Source organism: Pleurodeles waltl, chromosome 4_2 (assembly GCF_031143425.1).
Source record: "Pleurodeles waltl isolate 20211129_DDA chromosome 4_2, aPleWal1.hap1.20221129, whole genome shotgun sequence".
NCBI classification, from domain to species: domain Eukaryota; kingdom Metazoa; phylum Chordata; class Amphibia; order Caudata; family Salamandridae; genus Pleurodeles; species Pleurodeles waltl.
The window spans coordinates 587,136,693-587,163,461 of NC_090443.1; the positions used below are offsets into that span (position 1 = coordinate 587,136,693).

The 26,769-nt window shown below is 46.0% G+C and overlaps 1 protein-coding gene across 2 annotated transcripts in view; it reads left to right on the forward strand.

The window, feature by feature from the left end:
- The window catches only part of PTBP2 (polypyrimidine tract binding protein 2), a 135,413-nt gene extending 117,162 nt beyond the window's left edge, over window positions 1–18,251 (forward strand). Inside the window, exons 13-14 of one of the 2 annotated variants that reach the window (XM_069232134.1) lie at window positions 9,490–9,567; window positions 16,880–18,251. In XM_069232134.1, coding sequence (XP_069088235.1) covers window positions 9,490–9,567; window positions 16,880–17,009 — 208 coding nt within the window. In that variant the 3' untranslated portion in view covers window positions 17,010–18,251. Of the gene's footprint in view, window positions 1–9,489; window positions 9,568–16,876 lie in introns of both variants that reach the window. The other variant, XM_069232135.1, reaches the window with a different exon arrangement.
- Window positions 18,252–26,769: the final 8,518 nt, after the last annotated feature.

A 26,769-nucleotide genomic window follows, 5' to 3' on the forward strand; every position in this document is an offset into this window, starting at 1 on the left:
GTTGTTTTTCTTCGAAGAAGTCTTTCGAGTCATGGGACCGAGTGACTCCTCCTTTTGTCTCCATTGCGCATGGGCGTCGACTCCATCTTCGATTGGTTTTTTTCCGCCATCGGGTTCGGACGTGTTCCTGTCGCTCCGAGTTTCGGAACGGAAATATAGCTAATTTCGGAAGATTTTCGTCGGTATTGTTGCGTTCGGGGTCGGCGTAGTTAGATTCAACACCGCGTCTAAGATCGAAGAGCTCCGGTGCCCTTCGGGGTAATTTTTTCGATCCCCCGTCGGGGCCTGGTCGGCCCGACCGCGTGCAGAAGAACGCCGATGGAACGGACCCCGTTCCGTTTCTGTCCCAAATGCCACAATAAATACCCCTATACAGACCAACACTTGGTCTGCAACCTGTGCCTGTCACCTGAGCACAGCGAAGACACCTGCGAGGCCTGTCGTGCGTTCCGGTCCCGAAAAACTCTCCGAGACCGTCGAGCCAGAAGACTTCAGATGGCGTCTGCGCCCGACAGCCCACCGGGAGTTCGAGGAACAAGAAGAGGAGGGATCCTTTTCGATCCAAGAATCGGACTCCGAAGGATTCGACGATACACAAACCGTGAGTAGGACGTCGAAAACCACTCAAAAGAAGATTTACAAGGCCCAGGGGACGACACTGCCATCAGGCCATGGCTCGACCCATAAATTCGGTGACCGACCGTCGGCACCGAAAAAGGCCCAAACAGTGCCGAGATCGTCCGACTCCGGTCGAGACACCGGCACGCAGCCTTCTCGGGACCGAGAAAGTGCTGGAGACAAGCATTGACACCGAGATACCGGTGTAGACACGGCTCGACGCCGAGACAGCGGCACCGAAGATCGACGCCGAGAGGTTTCGGCCCCGAAAAAGAAAAAAGTCACCTCGGAGCCGAAAAAAGATGCAGACAGGGTTTCGGTGCCAAAACAAACTGCAACCGACCCAGTTTCAGGCTCTTATACAGAAGAGCACTCGCTAACCTCCCAAATGCAAAAGCATAGGTTTGAGGAAGAACTACACTCAACGGATGTAGACCATACGCAAAAGCGTATTTTCATACAGCAGGGGACAGGAAAAATAAGCACCCTTCCCCCTATTAGAAGAAAGAGAAGATTGGAGTTCCAAACTGAACAAACACCACAAACAAAAGTGGTGAAAAAAGTTACCCCACCACCCTCTCCTCCACCTGTGATTAACGTCTCACCAGCACAAACTCCATCACATTCCCCAGCTCACACCACCATGAGCCAGGGTGACCAAGATCAAGACGCATGGGACTTATACGACGCCCCAGTGTCAGATAACAGTCCGGAGGCATACCCTACGAAGCCATCTCCACCAGAGGACAGCACTGCGTATTCTCAAGTGGTGGCTAGAGCAGCACAATTTCACAATGTAAGCCTCCACTCAGAACAGGTCGAGGATGACTCTTTATTCAACACACTCTCCTCCACCCACAGCTCCTACCAAAGCCTGGTATGCTCCGGCACGCAAAAGAAATCTTTAAGGAGCCGGTCAAAAGTAGGGCAATCACACCAAGAGTGGAAAAAAAGTATAAGGCGCCTCCTACAGACCCGGCTTTCATCACTACACAGCTGCCACTTGCTTCACTTACAAAAATCTAACCTGGCTTTCTCTTCCATTAAAATACACCTTGCAGCAATATCTGCATACCTGCAGACTACCTATTCAACTTCCCTATATAAGATACCAGTCATTAAAGCATTCATGGAGGGCCTTAGGAGAATTATACCACCAAGAACACCACCTGTTCCTTCATGGAACCTAAATGTTGTCCTAACTAGACTTATGGGTCCACCTTTTGAACCCATGCACTCCTGCGAAATACAGTTCCTAACCTGGAAGGTTGCATTTCTCATCGCCATTACTTCCCTAAGAAGAGTAAGCGAGATTCAGGCGTTTACAATACAAGAACCTTTTATACAACTACACAAGAATAAGGTCGTCCTAAGGACTAATCCTAAATTTTTGCCAAAGGTTATTTCACCGTTCCATCTAAATCAAACAGTGGAACTTCCAGTGTTCTTTCCACAGCCAGATACCATAGCTGAAAGGGCACTACATACATTAGATGTCAAAAGAGCATTAATGTATTACATTGACAGAACAAAGAACATCAGAAAGACTAAACAACTATTTATTGCATTTCAAAAACCTCATGCAGGAAACCCAATATCAAAACAAGGTATAGCCAGATGGATAGTTAAATGCATCCAAATCTGCTACCTTAAAGCTAAACGACAGCTGCCCATTACACCAAGGGCACACTCAACCAGAAAGAAGGGTGCTACCATGGCCTTTCTAGGAAACATCCCAATGCAAGAAATATGTAAGGCAGCCACATGGTCTACGCCTCACACATTCACCAAGCACTACTGTGTAGATGTGTTATCCGCACAACAAGCCACAGTAGGTCAAGCCGTATTAAGAACATTATTTCAAACTACTTCCACTCCTACAGGCTGAGCCACCGCTTTTGGGGAGATAACTGCTTACTAGTCTATGCCAAACATGCGTATCTACAGCGACAGATGCCATTGAACTGAAAATGTCACTTACCCAGTGTACATCTGTTCGTGGCATCAGTCGCTGTAGATTCGCATGTCCCCACCCGCCTCCCCGGGAGCCTGTAGCAGTTTGGAAGTTACCTTCAACTATTTGTATATGTATCATCTCAACCTTAAATAGGTACATACTTAGTCTCTCCATTGCATGGGCACTATTACTACAATTCAACTCCTACCTCACCCTCTGCGGGGAAAAACAATCGAAGATGGAGTCGACGCCCATGCGCAATGGAGACAAAAGGAGGAGTCACTCGGTCCCGTGACTCGAAAGACTTCTTCGAAGAAAATCAACTTGTAACACTCCGGCCCAACACCAGATGGCGAGCTATTGCAAAACATGCGAATCTACAGCGACTGATGCCACGAACAGATGTACACTGGGTAAGTGACATTTTCATTATATAGTGCTTACTCCCCCCCCCCTATCGAGGCGGCGAAGCGCTTTTCGGCGAGTAGCATGCTACTCCGGAACACAACAAGAATTAGTGGATTAGTATAGGGAAATATGACTACAGTTTTAGTATTATTATGAGTTAATTTGAGCCGCTGATATGAGAGTTTGTTAGTTAGATTGACGGGCTTAACGGAGGGTAGTGGAGAAAAGAATCCAGACGTGTTAATTGGGAGTTTATGGTTAATAGAATTTAGGCTTGGGATGAGTAAAGGGAGGATGGAGGAGGAAAGAGTCTCTGGAAGGGGTTAGGGAGATCATAGTAGCAGCGTGAGATAAATGAGGTAGAATGTAGTAGGGTTGTATGGGAGATCATGGTAGTAAAGTGAGGTTTGGGTGAGTTAGATGTGGAAGCGGAGGGAAGAGCTTAGAGTTATTTAGGATATGAAAGTAGTAGAATGGATTTGGGATGAGTCGGAATGGAGGATAGTTTGATAGACATGACGTGGTGATGGGTAGATAAGTGTGATATAAGACGAGAGCAGGGATTCATAAGTATCTGGTATAACAACTTATCTAGGAGTTATGTAATGACCTATGAACATGTTAAGCATAGAATAATATACACACATCCATGTATGTATGTGTATGTATATATACACACACATATACATATTTAAACCATGAGTAAATATACTTAAACAGGTTTAAAGTGTGTGTGTAGTTTATGACATAGTAGCAATACGTATTTTCTAAAGAACTATATATAACTAGAATATACACAATCAGATTTTTTTTTTTTAATCAACATAGGCATTTGCAGTCCATAGTTGTTTGAATATGGTGGTTATGAATGAAAAAGCCAACTCTTGAGTAGTTTTCTGAAGACAAGAAAGTTATCTGTGGCTCTTATAGTTAGGGGTAATGAATTCCATAGTTTGGCTGCTTGAACGGAAAAGGATGTACCACCTATAGTCTCTTTCTTGTACGGAGGTGTTCTAAGGCGGGGTGCCAATCTTGAGCGGAGGTTTCTTTGTTGAATGTACTTGGTTATTTTGTTTCTGATTAAAAAGCGGTCCTGTTCCATGTATAGCTTTATTGCAGTAAGGTGTTTTTATAGAGGAAAAAGCTAAATTTGATTTCTGTAAATGAAGTAAAAACATACAATATCTTGTATAGATGCTGTAAGTGGATCTATGGTCTTAGATTGACAATAGTAGACACATCTTTTCCACTTGTTTGCGTAGCACTGTCTAGTAGTGGGTTTTCATGCTTGTTTAATGACTTCCATACATTCAGATTGAAGATTTAAGTATCCAAATTCTATGACTTAAGGAGCCAAATCGCTAGATTAAGAGCATTGGGGTGTGGATGCCTGATTTGAACTTTGTTTTGTGTTAACAAATCTGGTCTGTTTGTGACAGTCACTTCTGACGCCCTCTTAGATGTTCCCTTTCATCAGAGCTTTTCTGGACACAATGCAGTTTTGGGCCTTCCCTCCCAAGCAATGAGTCCAGGATATTCAGACTGATACCGATGTTTCAGCCTCTATCTTGGATTTCTATGAGTGACTGAGGCTTTTGGGCCTCATGGCATCCTGCTAGTGACTCATGCCAGATGGTATATGCAGGCGTTGCAGTAGGACCTGAAGTTCCAGTGAGCACAGCATCAGGGGAATCTCTCTGACATGGTCTAGATCCCAGAGGGTACTGCTGAGACTCTGCAGTGGTGACTTTCGAACCGCAGTTGGGTCAGAGGCAGATCCCTCTCCCTTCCCCAACCAGATGCAACTGTAGTGACAGATGCGTCACTCATGGGATTGGGCGACCACATGGAAAAGGCGTCTGGTCTCCTGCAAAGTCCAAGATATCAACCTTCTGGAGCTCGGGCAGTCAAACTTGAAGGCATTTTTTCTCTCTCTAAGGAAAAGTGGTGCAGGTGTTCGCACACCACCACCATGTGGTACTGCAGCAAACAGGTTGGGGTGGGGTTATGGACCCTTTGTCAGGAGTCTCTCCACCTCTGGACATGGCTGGAACAGGGCATATCTGTTGTGGTTCAACATCTGTCAGGCTCTCTGATTGTCAGAGCGGACAAACTCTGCCATCAATGCCTGGTTGATCGCGAATGGCATCTCCCTCCATAGGTGGCGCAAGGCATCTTTCAGCAGTGGGGAGAGCTTTGGTTAGATGTGTTCACTTCTGCTGTGAACACACAATGGCAGCTGTTTTGCACAAGTTTCGAAGGTGGCACTCGCTCGGCAATGCCTTTCATCTTGAGTGGAACTCAGGCCTCCTGTGCGCCTTTCTGCCAACACCACTTCTGCCCAGAGTTCTCAAGAAGATTGAGAACAACCGGCACAAGTCATTCATGTGACTCCGGACTGGGCACGAAGAGTATGGTATCCTTCTCACCTGAGCATGGCCATTGATCCTTCAATCAGACTGCCTCTTCGGGAGGATCTTCTGTTGCAGCAGAAGGGGATGGTTCTCCACCCGAACCTGTCCAGTCTCTGCCTTCTTGCGTGGAGATTGGGCTGTTGCAGTTGACAACTTTTGACGTTCCGCCCGAAGTCTGCAATGTTATCTTGGCAGCCAGGCATCCCTCCACCAAAACGGTATACGCCTGTAGATGGAATAAATTTGTGACATTGTGTACAGACAAGCCTGACCACCCCTCTTTCTGAGGTTCTTTTGTTTGTCCTTTCTCTGGCCCAGCAGGGCTATGCTCTGGGCACCCTCAAATGTTTGTCTGCCATCTTGGCATTCCTCTGATTGCCTCATCAACCGTCTTTGTTTTGATCTCCATTGTTGGAAGATTTCTTAAGGGTCTTACCTATCTCTTTCCTCCTGTTCCGTTCATAATGCCCCAGTGGGATTTGAACTTAGTTCGTACCCATCTAATGTGTGCTCCTTTTGAGCCGGTTTGTAACTGTCCACTTTGTTTGGTCACTCTTAAAACAGTATTCCTTGTAGCTATGACCTCTGCCTGCTGACTGAGTGAGCTGCAGACTTTTTCTTCAAAGCCACTTTTTATCTCTATCCACCCTGACAAGGTGGTGCTTTAAACTAGGGCTTCTTTTCTGCCTTTCATGTAGGCCATCCCATCATTTCGCCTGCTTTGTACGCGCCCCCAACATCCTTCTAAGGAAAAGGAGAGACTCCACTGTCTGGACCCAAAAAGAGCCTCGGTGTTCTATCTTACTCATACCAAAGAGTTCCCGTTGGATTATAAGCTCTTTGTGGACTATGTGGGTATGAAGAAAGGTTGGGCATTGCAGAAGAGAACCATCTCCAAGCAGGTAGTTCTCTGCATTAAAAGGTGCTACGCATTGAGACTAAGAAGCAACCCCTACTAGAGCAGCAGCTGCAACCACTGCATAAGCATGCAGAGTTCCCGTCCTGGACATCTGCCAGACGGCAATGAGGGTGTTCTTGCACACGTTTACTGAACACTACTGCCTGGATAGTCTGTTCCGAAGGTGCGGCTACTATGGCCATTCAGTCCTGCAGGACTTCTAGTGTGATCTTGGTTCGCAGACCCACCTCCAGGGATGGTATTGCTTGGTTATCTATTCTAAGGTAAGGAGTCTGCAACTAGTAGTCTCTATCAGGTGAACAAGCTGCTTACCTTCGGTAACAAATAATCTGATAGAGACATTTTAGTTGCAGATTCCTTACTGACCCACCTGTCCTCCTCGCTCAGCGAACTGTTATCTAGGGACAAGGGACTTACCTTTCAGGGTCCTAGTTCTGGTTTACAAGAGTCGGTGTTCTTCATGGCTCTGTGCTTCTAGAGTGGGAAATCATGAAAAGAAACTAAGGTCAGCATCCTGGGGTGGTTTCTATATACGACCTGTGAAGTCCTAGCCAGTGACCACAATGCCACAGACTGAAGTGGAATCGACCGACGCCACCTAACAGTGTGCAAGGGTACTGCTTGAAGAAAAATCTCTGGATGCAGATTAACCCCTTGGGGAAATTCTGAGGTAAGGAATCTGCAACTAGAATATGCCTCTACCTGATATTTGTTGTAGAAGGTAAGTAGCTTCCTCGACAATGCTGATGGTCTCTCCAAGTTTTTCGCTCTATGTGAAGAGAACTCACAATGGGTTCTTTCAGCTGTGTGGGACGTGTCTTAGACCTGGCATCCTTGGTGTAGTTTTCACCCTAACCTTTTGCCTTTAATGTTCTGTTTGCTGACTTAGTTTTTGCTGGCTTTAGGACTCAGCATACTTTACCACTGCTAGCCAGTGCTAATGTGCTTATGCTCTCGCCTCTAAACGTGGTAATATTGGCTTATGCCCAATTGACATATTTGATTTACTTAGAAGTCCCTAATAAAGTGTCCAGTTCCTGTAAAATAAATGCTCCAAGTGGTCCTGCAGCACTGATTGTTCCACCAACTTAAGAGGTGCTTTAAACATGTCTCAGAAATGCCATTTCGATGTGGGAAAATGAACCTCTTTTCAAGCCTAAACTTTCCTTTTTAATACATATGTCACCACTAAAATAGGCCCTCACTAGGTCTTAAAGCAGGGTGCAGTGTATCTAAAACATTGGATTTGTACTTTTAAGTTTTACATGTCATGATAGTGAAACTCTAAAATTACTTTTTCACTACTGCAAGGCCTACCTCTCCCATACCATTAAAAATGCAGTTACCTTATTACATTTTTATAAGATGTAGTTTCCAAATGGGAGCGAGTAACCAGTTCATATTTGATATCTTTGGAATTGTAATGAAAAATCCGAACTTATGGTGAAGTTGGACTTTAAATTACAATTCTGAAAATGCCACATCTATAAAATTGGCATTTTCCTTCCTTAGCCATTTGGTGCCTGCAGCCTGTCTCTTGGTCACATAACTGAGAGTAATTGACAGTGAGCTTGGTGTATTCCTCCTTGATAGCCACACACAAAAGGGAGCTTAGGTGTGCTTGGCTGGGCCATCACTGGCAGGATGTGAGGGAGGGGCTAGTGGACTGGCCCCTGCCCCTGTCCCCAGTAGCTAATTTGGAGCCCAGGCAGGGAAGACAGGGTATCTCTGCACTAAAAAAAAAAAAAAAAAAGCATACATCTAGAAGCTTCTCTCACAACTTCAAAGGCACTACTGGGTAGAAATGTAGGACCTCGGAGACAAACTCTTCAGTACACTTCAGGACCAGTGTATACTCTGCCAGGAACGAGGACTGCTGTGTTGCTGAAAGGACAGCCCCTCAGCTGGACTGCTGCTGTGAAGGACCCCTGATGCCCTCATACCTTAGTGAGAAGGACTGGACCTGCCTCTCTTGAACCCAGAACCCCAGAGTGACTCCAAGGGCTAGTCGGTTAAACTCTTGATCTGAAGCCTCTGTGACATAACAGGCTTCCAACAAACCTGCATCTGCACCTGGACTCTGCCATCTGTGAGTCTACCCTCCCAAGTGGTGCCAATCCAGTCCTGGACCCTTGGAAGTGGGCCTAAGGTGCTCTGCTAGAAGGAATCAGTGGAAGTGACACATCTCCTCTGCTGCATGGGGACCCTGAGCAGAACTGACGCAGCCAAGCTGCCACGTGGATTGGACCTGTTGCAAAGACCCACAGTTGTGTAGAGTATCTCCAGAATGATGTTCAAATGTAGCGTAACATACAGTAATGTACAGTGGTATTCTTTGTGAACAATTGGAGGGGTTTACACCACGCACTTTACATTTAGCATTTTCGAATATAAATACATTTGTGTATTTTTTATGTAGTTGGAGTTTGATTTTAAATTGTGTTGTAAAAAACTTGAATTGTTTATAGGAACTCCTCTGTAGTTTTCCATTTTGGGAGAGATGCCAAAAATGTAGTATGGGATACAAGTAGGCATCCCAATAGAGTCAGAAGAGGGATAGGCAGGTAGGCAGAGGATAAAGGAACCACAAGATAAAAAGTAATACTGAACCACCAAGGTAGCATCTTGATATTTTCTAATGAACACATCTTACAATAACACAACTGATAGAAGTCAGTGTGGCATTAATCTGTGCATGGAGGCACTGCAGTGGCAGGCCTGAGACAAGTTTGAAAGGCTGCTTCTGTGGGTGGCACAATCAGCGCTGCATTAACAGCATATCGGCCACAGCACATGTAAGCTTTCTCCCAAAAAAGGACAAACTGGAAGAGTTGCATATAATGACAGCGTTGAGGATTCTGTTACATCTATATGGGAAGAATTCATGATTATTCGTAAGAAGCAAATGGAGACCTATCTTTGTAAATAACTTTTCCTTAGTCTAATTGTCAGTTGCTAAACAGATGTGTGTGATTAATGAGCAAACACAATTTTCAACTATTTGCAAACTGTAGGTTCAGAATGGTCTGTCTCAAAATGTATGGGTTACTTAATGGTTTTTTTTTTTGTACTCCTGCTTAAAATTACTTTGTATACTGTTCGTGTTTGTGTATGTGTGATCCAATTAGGTTTTTCATGTGTTTTTGTGTTTAATTTAATGTATTTTTTTCCAGCTCTTCAGTATCTGAAGAGGACTTACGTACACTTTTTACGAATACCGGCGGCACTGTGAAAGCATTCAAATTTTTCCAGTAAGCATGTTTTTCAACCTCTTTTATAATTTACCATTACAAATACCTGGGCTTCTTTGCTTCTAAGCAGAAGAAATTGTGTTTTATCTATTGTAAGAATGAACCATTCAACCTATATTTGAAGAAAATTAGGCAAGTGTCTGACCATCATTCCGGTGGCCCCAGCCCTAGAAATTGGCATCAGTAAATGCAAGAAGCTTTTGATGAGACTGGATGCTCTCCCTCAACAGCAAGGCATAATCATACAACCAGATAGCTCAGCTTAGGAATGTGGGTATCTAGGTATTAGTTTGGATACTTACACCTTCCTCCCTCTTGCGAGAAACATGTAGCCCTGCAACACATACATGCTGTGGAGTGTTTTGCCCACTCCTACCTATAAAATCCCCAAGAACTATTTAATGTGAAAGTGCAGGACTTCACTTTCTACTTTTATCATCTTCAGAAAGCAGGGCTAGCATACAATTCCATACATCATGACTTGGCAGCTGTAGCAACATACATGGAGAAAGAAGAATGTTAATCACTTTTTAGGATTCATGTAGTCAAAGCATTTACAGCAGATTTTAAAAAGATCATATCCCCAAGAACACCTATGCCGTTGAACCTGAATATTGGTTCTTGTCTGGCTAAATTGACCACTTTTTAAACCTCTCAATTTATCTGAATGTCTGTTACTTTAATTTGTGGGGGCTATATGTTCCCGTAGGTATAAAAAAAAATTGGGATTTGAACAAAGGACTACCCTGTACTTGAATGAATGGGTCCTGTACAGTGAGAATGTGCAATCCACTAACTCATGTAAGGTACTATCACTTTTCCATTTCACTCTGATTGCTGAACTGCACATTTTCTTCCCACAATGGGATTCCTTTGCTGGAAGATCATTGCATACACCAGATGTTAAACATACACTTGTGTATTATATTGATAGTCTTTCCGTAAGACTTGCCAGATTTTTGTTCCGTAATTAGAAAGGGGGCTACATGGCATTCTTGGACAACATCCCCTTGGCTTATAACCAGTAAGGCAACCACCTGGTTAAGAAAACATACATTCACAAGCCATTACTGCGTGGACATATTGGCTCAAATGCATGCTGTGGGTAGCCAAACAGAACTTTATTTTGCTGCTGGAAGGAAATTGCTTTAAAGTCACTGTACAGCATGTTTATCTGCAGCTGCACATGCTAACAGAAAATATTACTTACCCTGAAGGCATCTGTTCTTAGTTTGTAGTGCTGTAGATTCTCATGCAGCCTACCTCCTTCCTAGAAGATGGCAATTTTCAAAGATGGCACGTTCTTTAAAACTCAGCATCGTTTATTTCACTAACCACACCTCACAGAGCACACATAATTACTTTTTCTTCACCTTTACCGTCTGTGAAAAAAACAACCTAATGGAGGCAGTGCCACTGCATGTTGTATGTTAAGGGGAGACTTGTTTCACATTCAGTGACTCGGAAGCTGCTTAGACGAGAAACAACTTGTAATTTCTCCGCCACATACTGAATGTAAGCAGTATGTGTGATTCTACAGGCCTACATACAATAGCTGCTAACAGGGTAAGTAACATTTTTCATATGCCAAGGCAGTAAAAATAAATGTGCCCCCTTGACATGTTATGTTGAACATGGGTGGCGGCCACGGTCCATGTGCCTCTCAGTGACCCTTGACCCGAGGGTAGGTCGCTCCCCCCTGCCGCTGCAGCTCCGCCAGCCCAGGCTCCTGACACCTCCCAGCAAGACCTGCTAAAAACCGTAAGTACTCCCCCCGCCCAGCCCCGTGCTACTCACCTCTCTTTCCCTGTACTTCTGTCTTCTGCCTTCCGCTCTCTCCTCCAACCTCTCTCCGCCCCTCTGCTGTCCATTTCCCTTCGCTCTCTGCTCCTCTTCTGCAGCCCACTTGCTGCGTGTTCTTTTCTTCTTTCTTCATCTGTGTTCTTCTCTGCACCCCGACCTGCGTGTTCTTTCTTCCTTCTTCATCTGTGTTCTTCTTTCTTCTCTGCACCACGTCCTGCGTGTTCTTCTCCTCTTCTGTACTTTTCTCTGCGGGTTCCTTTTCTTCCTCTGCGGCCCCTCCTCATCTTCTGGACGCTTCCCCTCTGCTTCTCAGGTCTCTCCTCTTCTGCCTGACTCTTCTTCTTGACTCTTCGCTCTTCTCTCATGACTCTTCTCTCTTCTCTTCTGTTCTTCCTGACTCCCCTCCTCCTCTGTAATCCCCCCTCCCCTATCTTTTCTCCCCTCCCCTCTACCTGACCCCCCACCCTCCGCTTTCCCGCCGCCACCTCCTGCTCGGCCCCGCCTCCCCTGCTCCCATTCATCTCTCACCCCCCACCCCCAGCTGACCCCTCCTCCCCGCCCCCTCCCTCTTATGGCGGCCGCTGCACGGCCGCGCCGAAGGCAAGCCCGTCTGCGCCCGTCCGTGCCTGGACCGCGCCCAGCGCCACGACCCCTGGCCCCCAGCACTCCCAAACCCTACAGCACCAGTATGACCCCAACACCCTCCACGCCCTCAACCCGGGGCGCTCCAGTACCTGCTTCCTAGCCAACCCCAAACGCACCCATGGACCCTTCGCATGCCTCACCTGCAAACTCACCTTCCACCGCGAAACCAACCCGCCCACCAGCCCACGGTCCAACAACCACCTCAAATGCATCCTGATCAACGCACGCTCCGTCCACAAGCACGCCATTGAACTATGGAACCTCCGGGACTCCACCGGACGTCGCCTTCATCACGGAGACCTGAATGAACGCCTCTTCGGCCCCTGACATCGCCATAGCCATCCCCAATGGCTACAAGATCTCCAGGAGAGACCGCACCAACCAAGTCGGTGGAGGAATTGCCATCGTCTTCAAGGACTCCATCAACGTCACCACCTCCACCGAAGACACCCCCCTCGCCGCCGAACATCTGCACTTCCAAATTCACACTGACCCCAGGACCACCCTCAGAGGAACTCTAATCTACAGACCCCCTGGACCACGCGCCCTCTTCAGCGACTCTAGCACTGACTTCATCTCCCCGCACGCCCTTGCCTCGTCGGACTACATCCTCCTCGCGACCTCAACTTCCACCTGGAACAGAACAACGACCCCAACACCACCGCCCTGCTCGACAACCTCACCAACCTCGGTCTCAAGCAACTGGTGAACACCCCCACCCACATCGCTGGACACACGCTCGACCCCATCTTCTTCTCCGCCAGCAACCACGTATCCTTCAGCCACTCCTCCGTAATACACTGGACCGACCACAGATGTGTCCACTTCACCTTCCGACGCGAGACTCTCCACCTCCGCACACAACCCATCCCACGCAGACATTGAAACAAAATCCCCACAGAACAGCTTCTCTCCACTCTCAGCGACAACCAACCCACCGACCCCCAACGACGCAGCCCTCAGCCTCACGCATTAGATCACCAACTGCGCGGACAACCTCGCACCCCTCAGACACCCCCCCCTAGACAGACCAACACCAGGAAACCTCTTTGGTTCACAGACACCCTCAAGGAATCCCAAAAAAACGTCTCCACCCTCGAGAAAGCCTGGTGCAAGGACCACACCGCAGAAAACATGTCTGCCCTCAAAAACGCCACCCGCAAACACCAACTGATCCGCGCCACCAAAAGAACTTCCTTCACAGACAGACTGGACAAGAACACTCACAACAGCAAAGAACTCTTCAACATTGTCAAAGAGCTCTCCAATCCAATCGCCAACGCCATCACGCCCTCACAAGACCTCTGCAACTCCCTCGCCACCTTCTTCCATCGTAAGATCACCGACCCAGCCAGCCACCACAGAACCTACAACCCCAGCCATCACCCTCAACGCCTGGACTCACATCAGCACGGAAGAGACCAAAGCTACCATGAACTCCATCCACTTCGGTGCCCCCTCGGACCCCTGCCCACACTTCATCTTCAACAAAGCTGATGACATCATCGCCCACATCTCCAGACCATTATCAACAGCTCGTTTGCTTCTGCCACCTTCCCCAAGAGCTGGAAACACGCTGAAGTCAACGCCCTACTGAAGAAACCTACGGTGGACCCCAGCGACCTGAAGAACTTCCGCCCCATCTTGCTCCTCCCCTTACCTGCCAAAGTCATAGAGAAGACCGTCAACAAGCAACTTACCAACTTCCTTGAAGACAACAACCTACTCGACCCCTCTTAGTCTGGATTCCGAGCCAACCACAGCACAGAAACCGCCCTCATCTCAGTCACAGACGACATCAGAACTCTGATGGACAACGGAGAAACAGCCGCCCTCATCCTCCTCGACCTCTCGGCTGCCTTCGACACCGTCTGCCACCGAACCCTAATATCCCGCCTCCGCTCCACCGGTATCCAAGGACAGGCCCTGGACTGGATCACCTCTTTCCTCTCCAACCGCTCCCAAAGAGTCTACCTCCCTCCGTTCCGCTCAGACCCCACCGAGATCATCTGTGGCATCCCACAAGGCTCCTCGCTCAGCCCGACTCTCTTCAATGTCTACATGAGCCCCCTCGCCGACATCGTACACAAACACAACATCAACATCACCTCCTACGCCAACGACACTCAGCTGATACTTTCCCTCACCAAGGACCCCACCGGCGCCAAGACCAACCTGCAAGATGGAACGAAAGAGTTCACAGAATGGATGAAACTCAGCCATCTGAAACTGAACTCAGACAAAACGGAAGTCCTCATCCTCGGAAACACCCCGTCCGCCTGGGACGACTCCTGGTGTCCCATGGCCCTTGGCACCGCACCAATCCCCTCAGACCACGCACGCAACCTCGGATTCATCCTGGACCCACTTCTCACCATGACCAAACAAGTCAACGCCGTATTATCTTCCTGCTTCCTCACCCTCCGTATGCTCCGAAAGATCTTCAGTTGGATCCCCGCCGACACCAGAAAGACAGTGACCCACGCCCTCGTCACAAGCCGCCTGGACTACAGAAACACCCTATACGCAGGAACCACCGCTAAACTCCAGAAACGTCTGCAGCGAATACAAAACGCCTCCGCCCGCCTCGTCCTCGACATACCCCGCAACAGCCACATCTCCGCCCACCTGAGACACCCGCACTGGCTTCCCGTCAACAAAAGGATCACCTTCGGCTCCTCACCCACGCACACACAGCCCTCCACAACAAGGGACCCGAATACCTCAACCGTCGCCTCAGTTTCTACACGCCCACCCGTCAACTTCGTTCCGCCAACCTCGCACTCGCCGCCGTCCCTCGCATCCGCCACACCACGGCAGGTGGGAAATCCTTCTACCTGGCGGCCAAGACATGGAATTCCCTCCCCACCACCCTCAGGACCACCAAAGGCCAACTAGCATTCCGGAGGCAACTCAAGACCTGGCTCTTCGAGCAGCAGTAACCCCCTCCCCCTAGCGCCTTGAGACCCTCATGGGTGAGTAGCGCGCTTTATAAATGTTTTTTGATTGATTGATTTGATTTGAGTTGATGGTCCATTTGCCTCTCTTTTTTTCCTTTTTTTTTTTTTTTTTTTGTGGGTAGGATCTTATTTCCTTGTCTATCTCCAAAGAGTGGCACATGTAGCTAGCAGGTGAGTCAATATACATTTTAAATGGGGAAAACGGGGTGAATTAATGGTTCCAAATCAAAGCATAAAAAAACACAAATTCCACACCTATAGTCGTCTGCACAGAGTTTAAACTTGTGCCCCCCCACCATCTCTTCTCGACTCAGTGGTGAAGTGTTGAGGTCTCCCTCAAAAGACAACTGTGGCACTCTAAAACAGTATTGTCTTAGTTTCGTGAAGAATAAAATTGATAAGACAATTTTTATGTATAACTGATAATCACAGTTATGTTCAAAGTGATAAAAATACAAATTCTCCACTCATGAGCAGGATTTTCGCAGGAGTGCAGAAAAGTATTTATGAAAAACAGTGAAGATTTACTCATTTAGCAGTGATAGCACACACACCCTTTCCCATTGTTTGCTTCATATGTTTACAAGGAATTACTCTGCTTAAAGATTAAGGTCAGTGAGTTAAGCTGTCTTAACTTGTGCAGGTGAAACATGGGCATTACCTCCCACCAACCCATGTAAGCCTATTTGATACTCCTTTGAATAGTGTTTACTTTGTAGAGGTTATTTTGGGCTAAAATAACTTCTACAAATTACTGTGCCTTTAACTGGTCTTCCAGAATTGATTGATTTTAATTCATTTATGGGTGCTACCTTCTTATTAGGTCAAAGAAGCCTGATAAAAATATAACCTTGTTAGAGGGAACAAAATAGGTTGTTCCTTACTACCTCCTTGGGTAACCTAGAGTTGATGGTTTCCTTATTTACTGCTGCAAAATGTTTATGCATAGAATGTAATCTTACTGCAAACTCACCAAACAAAACTAGACAAATTTAAATCCTTGAATTTGGAAATAATTATTTAAATAGAAATAAAAATAACTAAAAGGTGACTGAGCTATAAGAAGGTTACTCTTACATAGGTAAAATAGTGAGGAGCGGACAAGGGGCCTGAAAAACACTTTTCCTGCTCCAAAGAGGAGAGCAGATCAGTTGGAGGAAAAATACAAGAACACCAACAAAATATTCTTTAGAGAATTCCCCAAAGTTTGCCTTCTAGACAACACATAGTAATCTCAAACCAAATCTTTACTTAAGCTGACAAACGTAGAAGTGAGCAACACGGTGCGTGCATGCATGCCTTTATTGCATATTGGCACATACTGTCCATTTCCTGGTCTAAAATCAAGCTGGTTATTGGTTCTTGTGCAAATATTTGAAAGGTATGGAACAATATGTTAAAAGAATAACTCAGGAACCAGTCTTTACTGCGTTCTTGTCTACCCCCCAAACATCCCCACCCCGTTGTAAGAGCCCCTCTATGGTTGGGGTTGCATGGGAATCAAAGGCTGTGGACTTGCTATTTATCCTTAAGGGTAATGAATTTGTAACCTCATGGAGGGCTATTTTGAAAATAAACTGCCAGTGGAATACATTACCCTTGGAACCAACATTAGCAAAGTTATTTGAATTTTTTTGTGTGTGATGAGTCACTTTTAGTCTTGTTTTTGGGATGGTCACAGACATGGAGAAATTGATTTCCTCCAAGTGCTACTAAAATACTTCTTGAGTAACAAATGTTATCCAGTATTGGATCTTCCATAGATTTACATCCTTGAATCATTATGCGTTGTCAAAGTGTGAGTCCCACTGTACCTTATAAAAGCACACTTTAAAGGGGAATTGTGTTTGTAATTAAAGAATTCACGTTTGGTCAGTTTTTAATTTTTTCCTTTGTTTCAGAAGAGATCACAAGATGGCTCTACTTCAGATGTCCACAGCAGAAGAAGCGATTCAGGCCTTGATTGATCTGCATAATTACAACCTTGGAGATAACCACCACCTGAGAGTTTCTTTCTCCAAGTCAACTATTTAAATTTGTGTGACAGTGTGTCACTTTAAGTGTTTTATCACCTATTGACTGTTCAGGAAAGGGGGGGACCACAGTTGGATTTTGTTTTCATGCTGTTATCATTCCTTTGTTAATAAAATGAATATAATTAAATTCATTAGGAGTTGGCAGCAGCAACAGTTGCTGGTTTCCATTGGTTTTTCGGAAAACCATTAGTTTTTGTTTAATGGGTTCAGTTCCATCATGTTTTACTTTTTACTAAGTTCATGTGTGCCTTAAAATGGAAGCTGGTGTTGCTGAAGTGTTAGCATTCACTAGATAAGTAGAGAGTATAAGGGGCACATTCAAACTCATAGGTTCAAGCAGGCAGTGTGTAGAAAGGTTGTTTTTATTTTTTTCCTGATCAGCATGTATATTTTCGAAGCGCCTGTATAGCATAAAATTTTGTTTTGTTTTGAAAATCACAGGCTTTTTCTATTTCATGATTCTGGTATGCGTTCAGCTATGAATGCAGACGTTTGTTAACGTTAAAGTACAAAGTGTTCTCTTTTTAAAGAACGACACATGATTTACATAAGTTTCAGCCATACAGTATGTGGAAAGCATTGTAGAATCTTAACCTTTTTGTACACTCTTCAGGACGTATCATAAGTGTTAGCACACAGTAATGTCTTGTTTGTGGCTGAATATTTTTTGTAGATGTTTTTGAAGTTGACATGACGTGCATTCAAATATATATTGCCATCTTTAGTTTGTAATAACAATTGGAAATATGGTTGTGGATTTCTGAGCATGTGCAGACTGGTCAAGCTTGTTCAGGTACTTGTGCATGCATCAAAGACTAAGTGTACTGCAAGATATGCAGGGAGAACTATTTTGTGGGAGTTTTTGAAACTAGACTTGGTGGGACCAAAGTTTATGTGCCTTTAGTCTTAATTTACCTTGCATTGTAATATTCAGTTTTAATAAATTCAAAGTATTTTGTATTTAGAAACAGATTTGACTGTACAAAAAAAATGGTGCAGAATCCGCAGGTCAAATTAATCTGTGAACAGTTTCGCATTTCAGCTGAAACTTAATTTGATTCTGTTAAAATGACCAGTTCTTTTTTTAAATTGATGTACTCCGTTTCAAGCTCATAGATTCTGTTATCTATGTAGGAAATGGTCATGTATATTTTTTATTAGTTACATTTTTACATCTTCAGAAATGTAAAATTCAGTATAGTTTGAAAGCGGCACAATTAAAAATTAATTTTCTAACAAAGTTGGGAGGTTTGATGGTGGTTTACTTTTATTGTGTGTACTCTGCTTACCTTCTGTAGCATGCTCAATAAACACTTCTGTAGCTCTATATTCACCTTTTCTGTCTTTCTCTGCCTTGTATTCTTTCTTCTACTTTTCTACTCCACTGTTCTACCTAATAAGTTTTTTCTTTCTCAGCGGCAAATTAATTCTCTAGAATGTCCTTCTCAAATGGCTTCAATTTAACGTTTACGTATTGTATTAGTAATGTATGTTTTGCAGTGTGAATCTGTTCTGAATTCACTTGCTGTGCATTATTCCGCCTACTGGTTTGGGGGGTGGGGAGGAAGGCCAGGCCCAGAATCGTCTCCCCACCCCCAATTTGTGTTTGGCTGTCATCCATGTCAGCCACTGTTTTATGTCATGTCCATCACCCAGTGAAGTCAGGCGTATGCCCTGGAAGCCTCTACTTGTGGTCGTCCCCTTCAGATTCTTTTTTTCTGCTATTGGGCCTGGAAGCACGATCAGGGGCTCCATTGAGGAACTAATACAATTAAGTTTGTCAGTAAGACATCAGCGGGAAGAGCTAAAGAAACTGACTGGATCCTCGAAGTTGAAAGCAACCAAAGAAAACGTTAAGGGTGTTTTCATCCAAGATTCAATTTGTTGGAGAATGAGAAGACTATGGAGCTTTAACATCTTTTGATTTTGCCCTAATGTTACCATGTGTTTCCTCAACAAGACAGCCACCAAAGTGCAGTGTTTCTGTGCCGAGGGATCAAAGTGCAGAGGGTTGTGAAACGTGCAGTGTATTACAATGCAAGTCTTCGAAGACAAAGGCAAGTGGTGCAATCCCGTGTGTCCACCGTCAAGGAGACCATCAAAGAAATGGAGTTGGCACAAAGGGAAGGTGCCAATGTCGAGGTTGTCGAGCAGGAGGGTATGCAGAAAAGAGCAGCAATGGACACCAGGCTGAAACTACACAAAGAAGTACAACAGGCTGTACCGTGGCTGAGCCAAAACACTGGCTTAAGTAACTGTAGGAAGTTGGCTCTGTATGCACTATTTCAAAGTAAGGAATAGTATGCATAGAGTCCAAGGGTTCCCCTTAGAGGTAAGATAGTGGCAAAAAGAGATAATACTAATGCTCTATTTTGTGGTAGTGTGGTCGAGCAGTAGGCTTATCAAAGGAGTAGTGTTAAGCATTTGTTGTACATACACACAGGCAATAAATGAGGAACACACACTCGGGAACAATTCCAGGCCAATAGGTTTTTGTTATAGAAAAATATATTTTCTTAGTTTATTTTAAGAACCACAGGTTCAAATTCTACATGTAATATCTCATTTGAAAGGTATTGCAGGTAAGTACTTCAGGAACTTTGAATAATCACAATAGCATATATACTTTTTACATAAAACACATATAGCTACTTCAAAAGTGGACACAGTGCAATTTTCAACAGTTCCTGGGGGAGGTAAAGTAATGTTAGTTTTTGCAGGTAAGTAAACCACCTACGAGGTTCAGTTTGGGGTCCAAAGTAGCCCACCGTTGGGGGTTCAGAGCAACCCCAAAGTCACCACACCAGCAGCTCAGGGCCGGTCAGGTGCAGAGTTCAAAGTGGTGCCCAAAACACATAGGCTTCAATGGAGAAGGGGGTGCCCCGGTTCCAGTCTGCCAGCAGGTAAGTACCCGCGTCTTCGGAGGGCAGACCAGGGGGGTTTTGTAGGGCACCGGGGGGGGACACAAGCTCACATAAAAAGTACACCCTCAGCAGCACGGGGCGGCCGGGTGCAGTGTTCAAACACGCGTCGGGTTTTCAATAGGTTTCAATGAGAGACCAAGGGGTCTCTTCAGCGGTGCAGGCAGGCAAAGGGGGGGGCTCCTCGGGGTAGCCACCACCTGGGCAAGGGAGAGGGTCTCCTGGGGGTCACTCCTGCACTGGAGTTCCGATCCTTCAGGTCCTGGGGGCTGCAGGTGCAGGGTCTTTTCCAGGCGTCGGGATCTTAGAGTCAGGCAGTCGCGGTCAGGGGGAGCCTCGGGATTCCCTCTGCAGGCATCGCTGTGGGGGCTCGAGGGGACAACTTTGGTTACTCACAGTCTCAGAGTCGCCGGAGGGTCCTCCCTGAGGTGTTGTTTCTTCACCAGTCGAGTCGGGGTCGCCGGGTGCAGTGTTGCAAGTCTCACGCTTCTTGCGGGGATTGCAGGGGTCTTTAAATCTGCTCCTCTGGATACAAAGTTGCAGTCTTTGTTGAACAGGGCCGCTGTTCTCAGGAGTTTCTTGGTCTTTTGGAAGCAGGGCAGTCCTCTGAGGATTCAGAGGTCGCTGGTCCCGGGGAAAGCGTCACTGGAGCAGTTTTCTTCTGAAGGAGGGAGACAGGCCGGTAGGGCTGGGGCCAAAGCAGTTGGTGTCTTCTTTTTCGCTGCAGGGTTTTTCAGCTCAGCAGTCCTCTTCTTCTTTAAGTTGCAGGAATCTGAGTTCCTTGGTTCTGGGGAGCCCTTAAATACTAAATTTAAGGGCGTGTTTAGGTCTGGGGGGGTTAGTAGCCAATGGCTACTAGCCCTGAGGGTGGGTACACCCTCTTTGTGCCTCCTCCCTGAGGGGAGGGGGGCACATCCCTAATCCTATTGGGGGAAGATCTGCAAGATGGAGGATTTCTAAAAGTCAGAGTCACCTCAGCTCAGGACACCTTAGGGGCTGTCCTGACTGGCCAGTGACTCCTCCTTGTTTTTCTCATTATCTCCTCCTGGACTTGCCGCCAAAAGTGGGGGCTGGGTCCAGGGGGCGGGCATCTCCACTAGCTGGAGTGCCCTGGGGCATTGTAACACGAAGCTTGAGCCTTTGAAGCTCACTGCTAGGTTTTACAGTTCCTGCATGGGGGAGGTGTGAAGCAGGCTTTGTTTCTGTCCTCACAGAGCACAAAGGCTCTCACCGCATGGGGTCAGAAACTCGTCTCTCAGCAGCAGGCTGGCACAGACCAGTCAGTCCTGCACTGAACAATTGGGTAAAATAGAGGGGGCATCTCTAAGATGCCCTCTGTGTGCATTTTTTTAATAAATCCAACACTGGCATCAGTGTGGGTTTATTATTCTGAGAAGTTTGATACTAAACTTACCAGTATTCAGTGTAGCCATTATGGAGCTGTGGAGTTCGTTTTTGACAAACTCCCAGACCATATATTCTTATGGCTACCCTGCACTTACAATGTCTAATGTTTTGCTTAGACACTGTAGGGGCATAGTGCTCATGCACCTATGCCCTCACCTGTGGTATAGTGCACCCTGCCTTAGGGCTGTAAGGCCTGCTAGAGGGGTGACTTACCTATGCCACAGGCAGTGTGAGGTTGGCATGGCACCCTGAGGGGAGTGCCATGTCAGCTTAGTCATTTTCTCCCCACCAGCACACACAAGCTGGCAAGCAGTATGTCTGTCCTGAGTGAGGGGTCCCTAGGGTAGCATAAGACATGCTGCAGCCCTTAGAGACCTTCCCTGGCATCGGGGCCCTTGGTACCAGGGGTACCAGTTACAAGGGACTTAACCTGGGTGCCAGGGTAGTGCCAATTGTGGCGACAATGGTACATTTTTAGGTGAAAGAACACTGGTGCTGGGGCCTGGTTAGCAGGGTCCCAGCACACTTCTCAGTCAAGTCAGCATCAGTATTACGCAAAAAGTGGGGGGTAACTGCAACAGGGAGCCCTTTCTTTACAGTAACCCAACATTAAAGCTATTGGCGATCAAGAGTTAACACAACCCTAAAGAACCACATTGGTTAAAAACTCCTGGCAGACAATGGTCTTATTCGACCTTCACTCCAAACGGCAATGGAGTGCACAGACAGGAAAAAGAACCAATAAGAGGTGGCCCATATGTTGAAGAGGAAAGAATGCTTGCAGTGTCAAAGTGTCACCTCCAGGGTGAAATGGAGGCTTTGAAAAGAAAACTGGAGTTCGATAACTCCTTGAAGGATTACCATTTTCCAAAGAAATCTCAGGAGGGAAAATTGTGAGACAAGGAGCCCCAGAGCCTGAGCCCTCTTCGTATTAGAGACCCAAGAAGAAGAAAAGGAAGTCTATAGCTAAAAAAAGTGAGCAAGGGAGTGGACCAGTATAAAGGCAGATACCTCAACATCAAAACAAATGGGGATGGCGAGACCTTGATAAGATTAGCGTGGGAAAGGGGGTTGAGTGCTAACGCTTGAAACCTCACACCCAGATGATTTGACGGTGTACAATGCTCCGATCAAAAGAACGGCTGGTCCCTATGTAGGACAGTTGTAGGAAGAGGAAAAAGAATCATGTTTTCATCTGGAACCTCTTGCCCTTCACAAAATCAATTCTAAATATTAGTTCCCAGTGTTGTAGACCAAGAATGTAAGGAGCCACTAGTGGCTAAGGCAGTAACGCAGAGGATACAAAAAACGTTCAAACATTCATAGAACGACCCAGCTGATATCAAGGAGAGTGCAATGGCACACTTGTTGCCACAGCCCAAAAAGGTCAATGCCTCTGCAGCAATGCAACTTATGCCTGACAAGGAAAGCAAGTGTTAACGTGGTAGGGACAAAAATGTATGGCAAGATCATCCACCATTCAATGGTGCTGCTTATCAGACATAGTCACTAAAAATGGGAAAAGATACAAGAACTTGTTTCACAGTTTCTAGAGCATCACAAGGAAAGGACTCATATCACCCAAGAAGGCAAAACTATTGCCAATACATCGCTGCTTTAGCTGCATCAGACGCAGCAGGCTGAATTCTCTGCTCTGGAACCACCTTAAGGAGACATGCCTGGCTTGAAGGTGTGTGGGTTCAAGCCAGAAGTACAGGCAGCAGATGTCAATTTGCAGCTAAAAAGTGAAAGCGTCACTGGAGCTTAGGTGGATGATTCATTACAAAGATTGAAGAAAAATGACAATACGGTAACGTGTACAGTATTGTGCACAGGGCCATTCCAAGGATGACTAATTAGAGAAATCTGCATGCACATTTCCACTGGTAACCCTAGTATTGGTCAGATGCAAACAAGCTTGAATGGTGGTCACTGGACCAGACAGAAATGGTTTTGCAGCATCAAACCTTTTCTTGATTCACATGCTGTATAATTACTCTGCCATCTAGTGGTTGGGTCCAGAATCATGCTAATTTTTGTTTTTTGTTGGGGAATCGTCAACCACGATTTTGAGGGGCAAGTCCGTCATCCCTTGTGTGATATCCGATGGCACCTCTGAAGTTCCAGTGCTTCACTGTCATCTTCCCGATTCTTTTTTTTTTTTTTTTTTTTTGACGATGGGTGTTGAAAAAAGCTGAAATCACCAAAGGCTGCTAGGAACATTGAAACCCAGGAGGAGAGCTCCCCTTGGAGAGAGGCACCCCGTTGCTAGAGGACACATGGCAGAGAATGCAGAGGAATGGGGCAGAGAGGGGTTCTAGAGAAAACAGTTTAAATTCTGTCCAAACCACCACCACAGCTTTACAAAGGGGGGGATCAACACAAGGTCTGTAATCTGTCTTTTGATGGATCACAAAGCCGAAAGGCCTGTGCCAAATTCCTGCCGATTTGAGACCAGACTAAAGCAACAACTTGGACAACACGCCATGGCTGGCACCTAGAAACCACAAAAAACCCTGAAAGACCTGGGTCTCTTTAGCGGCAACGAAGAAAACATTGAAACCGAGCCCTCAGGTGAAGAGTGGGACTCCAAACTGAGCTTTGTTGACATCTACAGCAGACGCTGCGAGGGACACTGAATGAGAGGGTGTAACAAAAGCACCAAAACCCCCGAAGGCCACCTTGGCAGCAAAACACTTGCCGCCAGAGGCTGGGGTGCACACACACCGGGAGCCACGCTGGCCCTGACCAAAGGATACCAATTGGGCCAAACTCCAAGACAAGCCACAATTCAGGCGGGTGCTGAAGGAAAGTATCAGGGAGTCAAAGGACTCAGGTGATTGCCTCAGAGGAAACCCTCCTCAAAGCCGAACGCTTGCTCTAGGTTGAAAAGAAGACACCAACTCAAGACTCAAATAGCAGCGCTCCAGCAGTGGCAGGAGTTCGACTACTCCCTCACGACTTTGTATCCCATCGAAACCCTCTTGCAGGACTTTGGAGAAGATCTGGCAGACATTGAGATGCTGTAGAAATGCCAGAACCACAGGTGGAAGAGCAGGAGACCCTCTTCGATTACAAAAAGGAAAAGTCCAGCGTGATAGAGAAACAGGACTGGTGTGACAGCGAGTGGAGGATCTCAATGACAAATCCCACCAGTGAAGGATTCGACAGCTACCCCTCTAGGCCCTCACCCCTGGATTACCTGTCAATGTGTAAAGGATTAATCAAGAGGATGGCAGACACAAAGTGATACTGCTGGAGTAAGAGAGCGCCATGCTTTCTCCTCAAAATCCTGATTCCTTCACAGAGGGCGAATATATACCTGCCCATGCCCCACACCATTAGATCAGAGCTACGAAACCTTCAATGATCCTATCACAGCTAGGGCAATTACTTCTTGAGGAGAGAAGGATAAGTATTCAACTCGCGATCCTGAGTACATCAAGGAAAACGTTACAGCAGCATAGTGGAAACAGCCAGAGAAGGCACACCCCTACATTGACTGGACCACCACCAGAGAAGGAAAACAAGATAATGGACTTGTTTGATAGGATGGTGGGAAGGGAGGAGCAACACAATGGAAAATTGCAAATTTCAGCACTCTGCTCAACAAGTATACCCCCCAGCATTTGGAAGAACTAATGCAGCATCTCCAAGAGGAGTTCCAAAAAAGGTAGGGAAAGCAGTGATCCAGGAGGGCAAGAACATTGCCAATTGTTGTCTGAAATCGGAGCAAGGCTCTGTGGACACTGGCAGCAGATGTGCATGGCCACCACACTGAGGAGGCATGGAAGACTCTGGATCTTCAGCTTCGAGGCCGAGGTACAGTGTTCTGTCCTAAACATGCTGCTTACAGGAAGGCTGTCTTTGAGGCTGCGGTGGCAAAAGCAGTCCAAGAAAGACAATGAAACGGCTAGGGCAATGGGCTCTTTATAGTTCAGAGGGTCCTTTAGGATGTTAGGTGTCCAACAGAAGACCAGTAGGCAGAAGGAATTTCTCAACAAACCAGCAAGGCTTCATCCAACAGGTTGCATACCAACTTGCTCAGCAGCAGTGGCAAGACACGCCCTTTCATGGAAAGCTACAGCAGGGGACAGCTTGCAAAGGGTGGAACTAGCCAGTGTCTCATGACCATCAGCATTACCACATATACACCAGTGGGGTGGGGGGGGGGAAGGGGGAAGGCAGGGAGAATTAAGAGGATTCATCCGGAAATAGAGGGCCCACACCTCAGACAATTGCATCTTAAACATCATACAACAGATTATTGCATAAAACTCACCAAACCACTGCCTCATGTTCCCCCAGAGATGAGAACATTAGGGGAATAGGAACTGATGCAGTTGCGAGAACAGGTCAAGGAACTCATCTAAAAGCGAGCCAAAGAGACTGTCACTCGGAGGGAAATGGGTGGTGGCATTTACTCACCATACCTCCTAATACCAAGACAAGACTTAACACTGACACCAATCCTAGACCTGACACCTAAACAAATTCATACAAACACATTTCAAAATGACACATTACAAGAAGTGGTCCCAGTCCTAGGAAGGGGAGATGATATGGCAACATTAAACCTAAAAGTAACCTACATTCACTTACCAGTGAACCAGAGGCATAAGAAAAACCTCAGATTCCTTTAGATGGAGTACACTTTCAGTTCCGAGTGCTACCATTTAGGATAAAATCGCACCAAGGGTGTTCAGAAAATGCCTGGGAACATGGTTTCACACCTGAGAAGATAGGGTATGTGCATCTAGCCATACATGCACAACAGGTTAGTAAAGGCAAATTCAAAGCATAAATGCCACAGGGATATGTAAGCTGTCATCAGCATGCTTATCACAGTTTTTCCATAAACAAAGTCATCACCATTATAGTAGAGGATGAAGGTGTTTCCGAGGGCAACATTGGACTCCGGGACAGTGTGAGCATACCCAGTGCCCCAGAAAACATGCATGTTGTCAGTGGATTCAGAAGGAGATAAAATGGTGGAACCAGGCGAATATGAGAGTAGGGAAACATTTTGAGCTACCAACTCCCACAGTAACCCAAACAGATGTTCTACCGTTAATTCTATTAGACCCTTCTGGTCACAGTGGTATATAGTATTTGTAGTCCAAAAAAATGCTATCCAAAGTTATTAACAGCAGTTTGTAATGATTTCTCATTGTATACAGACCGTGCAGCAATTTACATGGCAACATTTAAGGGAAAATGAGAATTAAGGCAACTTCATTTTGTAAAAAAAATATGGCCAAGATAATGAATTGACGAATATTGAGTGACGTCTGAATTTGGGGTTATACCATACTACTGTGCTTCAGAGCAAAATTATCAAATTGTGATCTTTCTTCAATACTTAGATTTGAAATCAAATGATCTTTCTTCAATACTTACATTTGACACCAATTATAAAGAGAAATTAAT